This window comes from Camellia sinensis, chromosome 10 (assembly GCF_055761805.1).
Source record: "Camellia sinensis isolate YWXY chromosome 10, ASM5576180v1, whole genome shotgun sequence".
Lineage (NCBI taxonomy): Eukaryota > Viridiplantae > Streptophyta > Magnoliopsida > Ericales > Theaceae > Camellia > Camellia sinensis.
The window spans coordinates 121,102,876-121,108,747 of NC_138970.1; the positions used below are offsets into that span (position 1 = coordinate 121,102,876).

The following is a 5,872-nucleotide window of genomic DNA, read 5'->3' on the forward strand; positions in this document are numbered from 1 at the left end:
TTCACCGTCACCTTATTAAGCTCTTGGTAATCAATACACAACCGAAGGGTCCCATCCTTCTTCTTCACAAACAGAACAGGTGTGCCCCATGGCAATGTACTCAGTCGGATGAACCCTTTGTTAAGAAATTCTTGCAACTGTATTTTCAATTCTTTCATTTCTGCCAGAGGCATTCTGTATGGAGCCTTGGAAATCGATTGAGTACCCGGTACAATATCAATGACAAATTCAATCTCACGGTCTATCAAGTCCCCTGGCAATTCTTCGGGAAATACATCCAGAAACTCACTAACAATCTAAATATTTTCAACACCCATCTCAGTTGTCTCTGCATGCAAAATGCTACACAAATAACCCCTACAACCCTTCTGAAGTAGTTTGCAAGCTTTCATGGCCGATATCAAATAGGGTGGAGAGACCACCCCATGTCTCACAAAAGTAAACTCATCTTGACCCGGTGGGCAGAACACAACTTTCTTAGACACACAATCAATGGTTGCATGATAATTAGCTAACCAATCCATTCCCAAAATTATATCAAAGTGTATCATATCAAGAGGCATCAAATTAGCGCATAATGGAATATCTCTAAGCAAAAGCTCACATGCAGGATACATAGAAGCACGTAACATATAGTCCCCGGATGGGAGAGACACATATAACACATAATTCAAGGGTTCCATAGATCTATTCAAATTAGGAGCAAACGTTTTTGAAACAAAGGAATGGGTGGGACCTGAATCAAGTAGCACATGAGCAGGTTAGCCATTGATGGAAAGCGTACCTGAAACCATAATGTCTGAATTTTGGACATCACCAAGAACAAGAGCAAGAGCAAAAACTCTCACTTGCCTAACATTGTCTTTAAAAGTAGTAGGCCTTGCTGGGGTCTTTGTTGCAAGAGTGGAACTGACTGAAGTAGCAGTTGGCCTATTCCCTTTTTTGTTGCCCAAACATAAGACAATCTCTCACCATATGCCTCGCCTTTCCACAATTAAAGCAAGCTCCTAATGCTCGATAACAAACCCCCAGGTGCTTCTTTCCACATTCTTGACAAGTTGGTGCCGAATCAAGGGTTGAACCCGAAGTGTTGGAAGTTCCCAAATTTTGCTTCTTACTTTGTGAGGACGCCGGCCCTTTGTGCACATTGGAGCCTTGCCTTTTGCCCTTCCAATCCGAGTACCGGTTGTGGTTGGCTTGGTTAACTTCCGCTATGATGGCCTTACATCCACATATTTCTGCACCTACAATACATTAATCTTCTCGAGAATGGAGTCTCGGAGACCTCCCTCAAATTTCCTCTCCTTCTTGTAGTCCATATCGACCATGTATGGTGCGAAACGAGCTAATTCAGTAAATTGCTCTTCATACTCTGCTACGGTCTTTGTTCCCTTTGTTTCAAGTTTTCAAACTCCGACACCTTCCTGTCTCAGATACTCTGTGAGAAGTACTTCTCATAGAAGATCTCCAAAAATTGAGCCCAATTCATCCCCTGATGCTCTCCTTGAATATGCATCAACCATCAGCGTGCCTCATTCTCTAGTATAAAAGTGGCTAGCAAGACTTTCTGTGCCTCCGTGCATGGAAAGACTTCAAACAATTTATTGATACCAAGCACCCAAGCCTCCGCCATTAATGGATCAATTCCTCATTTGAACAAGGGTGGTTTTATCTTCTTAAATTCTTTTGTGAGAGTAATAGTTTGGTCATCGGCCTAGTGGTCTTGCACTATAGGTGGTGGCACAGCCATTGGTGGCAGTGGTTGTTGTTGCTGTTGTTATCTAAAGGCCTCCGCCATGTCCATGATCATTGTCTCCATTCTATTAAGTTGTGCGGAGGTTGAATCCTCCCTGTCCACTGCCCTTGTGCTCACCATGATTTAGAGGAGCACATATTATAACTTTCCCAAATAATAAACACATAATTCACATTTACAAATGCACATTTTCATGTCATACTTGATTGTGGATGCATTATGGATGCAACTTAAACTCTTTCTAGACTTCTTATTGCTCACATGGACTCGTGTGTGAGATATTAACTTGTACTCTGATACCACTCTGTCACGACCCGAACCCATCCCTAAAAGTTTGGGTCATAACCGACCGGTAATACTTGATTATCTTTGGCCTCAAACAAACATACAGAGTAATTATAGCAATAGGGCCAAAAGCAAAAGTACACAACAAAAGAATGAGTCCATTGAGCTATACCAATATGCGCAAAATGTAACACATCCACGTCATTTACATGCCCATGTAAAAAGAATATAAGCATTGCGAAGAAATTTGTACATAATGTTTACAAACCCAAGACCACATTAGCAAAACAAAGTAAGGACCAAGTATGATGTGAGTCAAGACAAAACTCCATCTCGAAGACATGACTCGACTGGGTCTCAAAAAGGATGGCTCCTGAAGCTGACTCTAGGGATGTGCTCCATGTTGCAGATTACCTATATATGCATACATAAAATTGGGTGAACGAAACTCAATGAGTAATAATACAGTAAAACAGTGTAAATAGATAGTCATTAGATTCTCACAACACTCAAAATCATATAAACAAAACGGCCTTAGGCCCAATCATACTTCAAAACAGCCTCGGGCCCAACATATAACAAAACGGCCTCGGGTCCAATCATATTTCAAAACGACCTTTGACCCAATATATAACGAAACGACCTCGGGCCCAATTATATATCAAAATAGCCTCGGGCCCAATATATAACGAAACGGCCTCGGGGCCCAATCATATATCAAAACGGCCTCGGGCCCAATCATATATCAAAATGGCCTCGGGCCCAATATATATCAAAATGACCTCAGGCCCAATCATGTATCAAAACAACCTCGAGCCCAATCATATATCAAAACGGCCTATGTTGGACATGCCACATAATATTAGTGAGGTTTCTCATTTCAAACAAATCACAATGTCGGCACCAATCACCGTTCATGGTTCGAGGTACACAATAACTAACATATAAATATGGCATTATTACTCGGAGTGATGATTGATCTTGCGGTGTTTCCTCCGGCGCACGACCTACACCAAACATGTTAAACCCGTATTCGATACATAATTCGTTTATATCATATACCCTTTCCTTTAGTGATTCACGACCCTTTTTAATGGTTTCTAATCATGATTTCACTCCCAAAAGGGTTTACATAAGGTTGGAAATGCATTCCGGAGGTCGGGAGCATCAATACAAAAAGACAGAATTTTTCTCTTGCCTAGCCGCACGTGTAGCCGGTCCAACTGCTCGAACGGTCTGGCTCCGCACGTGCGAAAATTGTAGCCGCTCGAGCGTCCAGTGCTGACCAGTTTTAGTTCAAAACATGGGCCGCTCGTGCGGAGCCCGTGGCAGCGCGAGCAGTCTAGGCACACCTAGACAGTCTGAAAATGGCCAAAAATGCTAAACCTTCCAAACTCAATTACAAGCTCAAATTCATGCAAAAACAACCCAAAAACATGATATCTAAGCATGGTACAAGTGTAATTCCACATTAAACATATCAATCTTGTATCAACAACAATTCCATGGTCTCATCTTTTCACATCTTCATGGTTACATACATAAGTTCAAACTACATATATTCATGAATGATTTTCTCACAAATCTTGTTTGTATGAACTATCTAGGGTCTGTTTCATGGATCAAACATAAAAATGAACTCAAATCAAACAATAGTGTAGAGATTAAGGTCCAATTTCATGCCTTTAGCCCTAGTCACTACACAACTCAAAACCCTAGCTCAAAATTCCTAATCTCTTCATGATTTCTTAACAAAGATGAGTTAGAGACAAAGATTGTAAATAAATTTCCATACCTTAACTTAAATCTATGGTTTGCCCCTTGGTTCCCTTCAAATCCCTAGCTTTCTCCCCTTCCTCTCTCTCTCTACCTCACACTTTGAGCTCTCTTCCAACCAAAATGAAAAAAAAAAAAAAGCCAAACATATACACTTAACTCAAAAATCTTAATTTATTCATTAGGAATCATAATTTTTCAAAATCTCACCAAAGGCTCTGAAAATCATGTTAATCATAGCTATGAAGTCAGTTTTTGTTTATCACGCCTCTATGGCCTTCAATTTCAATTCAAAGTTTCAATTGTAACAGATATTCCTACTTTCAACCGATAATTTTCCAAATTCATATATTTCTCATACTCAAACTTGGAAATTCATATCAAACACGTAATCATATACATAATTAAGCATAGTATGGATTGGGTTATCACAGTCAGTTCATCCGTAAAAGATAAAAACTACTATAAACTTGCCTACTCCTACTAATGTTTTAGAAGTGTGTAGTTATATGGGTTTAGCACGTTACTACAGAAGATTTGTTAAAGATTTCCCCAAGATCGCAGCGCCGCTCACCCAATTGACTCGAAAGGGTGTTCCATTCGAGTGGACAGGACAAAGGGAGTCTGCCTTCCAAGAATTGAAAACAAGGCTCATAATAGCACCGGTCATTACCCTACCGTCATGTACAGAAGGGTTTGTTATTTATAATGATGCTTCATATAAGGGATTGGGGTGTGTACTTATGCAGAATAGAAGAGTAATTACCTACGCATCTTGACAACTAAAGCTGCATGAAAATAATTATCCTCTGCATGATTTGGAGTTAGCTGCAATGGTATTTGTATTGAAAATATGGCAGCATTATCTGTATGGTGCAACATGTGCAGTCTACACCGATCACAAGAGCCTCAAGTATTTCTTCATTCAAAAAGGGCTTAATATGTGACAAAGACGACGGTTAGAACTCATTGAAGACTATGACTTGCAGATTCATTACCATCTCGGCAAAACCAACACGGTAGCGGATGCTCTTAATAGAAAGTCAATGGAAAATCTAGCATATTCGTTTACAAAGCGGAATGAACTATTACTTGACTTGGAAAGAATAAAAGTGGAAATCGTGTTACATGAACAAGGTGGAATGTTAGCCACAATGGCAGCGCAATCGGCTATTATTGAAGAAATTAAACAAAGGCAATTAGAGGATGAATTCCTCAAGAAAGTATGCGATGAGATGGAAACAAAGCCAAGACTGGGATTCTCTTTGGAAGCTCAAGTGTTGAAATTTAAGGGAAGATTGTGTGTTCCAAATATCCCAGAAGTTAAAGGAAAAGTTTTGGAAGAAGCTCACAAATCCAAATTTGCTATGCATTCTAGAAGTACTAAAATGTATCAAGATCTCAAGCAAGCTTTTTTGTGGCCTAATATGAAGAGAGAAATTGCTGAGTTTATTTCAAGATGCCTTCAATGTTAGCAAGTAAAACCAAAGACCGACGGGTCTACTTCAGCTTTTCCCTATTTCGGAATGGAAGTGGGAGCACATAACTATGGATTTTATTGTTGGCTTACCCCGAACACCTCGAGGTATGGATTCTATATAGGTAATTGTGGATATATTGACTATGTCCACTCACTTTTTGCCTGTGAAAACTGGTTATAATGCTGATAGGCTTGCTACTGTGTACATTACTAAGATTATTCGATTGCATGGTGTTCCGATTTCCATTGTGTCAGATAGAGATTCTAAGTTTGTATCAAGATTTTGGAAAAGCTTACAAAAAGCATTGGGAACGGAATTGAGGTTCAGCACTGCATTTCATCCACAAACCGATGGACAATCTAAAATGACTATACAAACGTTGGAGGACATGCTCCAAATGTGTGTTTTGGATTTTTGTGAAAGTTGGGAAACTTATCTACCTTTGGCAGAATTTGCATATAATAACAGTTTTCACTCTAGTATAGGGATGGCACCATATGAAGCTTTGTATAAGAGGAAATGTCGAACTCCAATTTGTTAGACTGAAGTCGGGGATAGAGCAATGATTGGGCCT

The 5,872-nt window shown here is 39.7% G+C and overlaps 1 protein-coding gene across 1 annotated transcript; it reads left to right on the top strand.

Annotated features, from left to right (window-relative positions):
* The first annotated feature begins 4,326 nt into the window (after positions 1-4,326).
* LOC145800664 (uncharacterized) lies at positions 4,327-5,292 on the top strand. The gene is made up of 2 exons (XM_082890386.1): positions 4,327-4,575; positions 4,807-5,292. The coding sequence occupies exons 1-2, from the start codon at positions 4,327-4,329 to the stop codon at positions 5,290-5,292; spliced, it is 735 nt and encodes a 244-aa protein (XP_082746512.1).
* The last annotated feature ends 580 nt before the right edge of the window (positions 5,293-5,872 follow it).

Coding starts and splice junctions, on each gene's coding strand:
- LOC145800664 (XM_082890386.1), top strand. CDS start 4,327: ATGGGTTTAGCACGTTACTACAGAAGATTTGTTAAAGATTTCCCCAAG. Junction 4,576..4,806: donor TACTTATGCAGAATAGAAGA/GTAATTACCTAC, acceptor TATGACTTGCAG/ATTCATTACCATCTCGGCAA.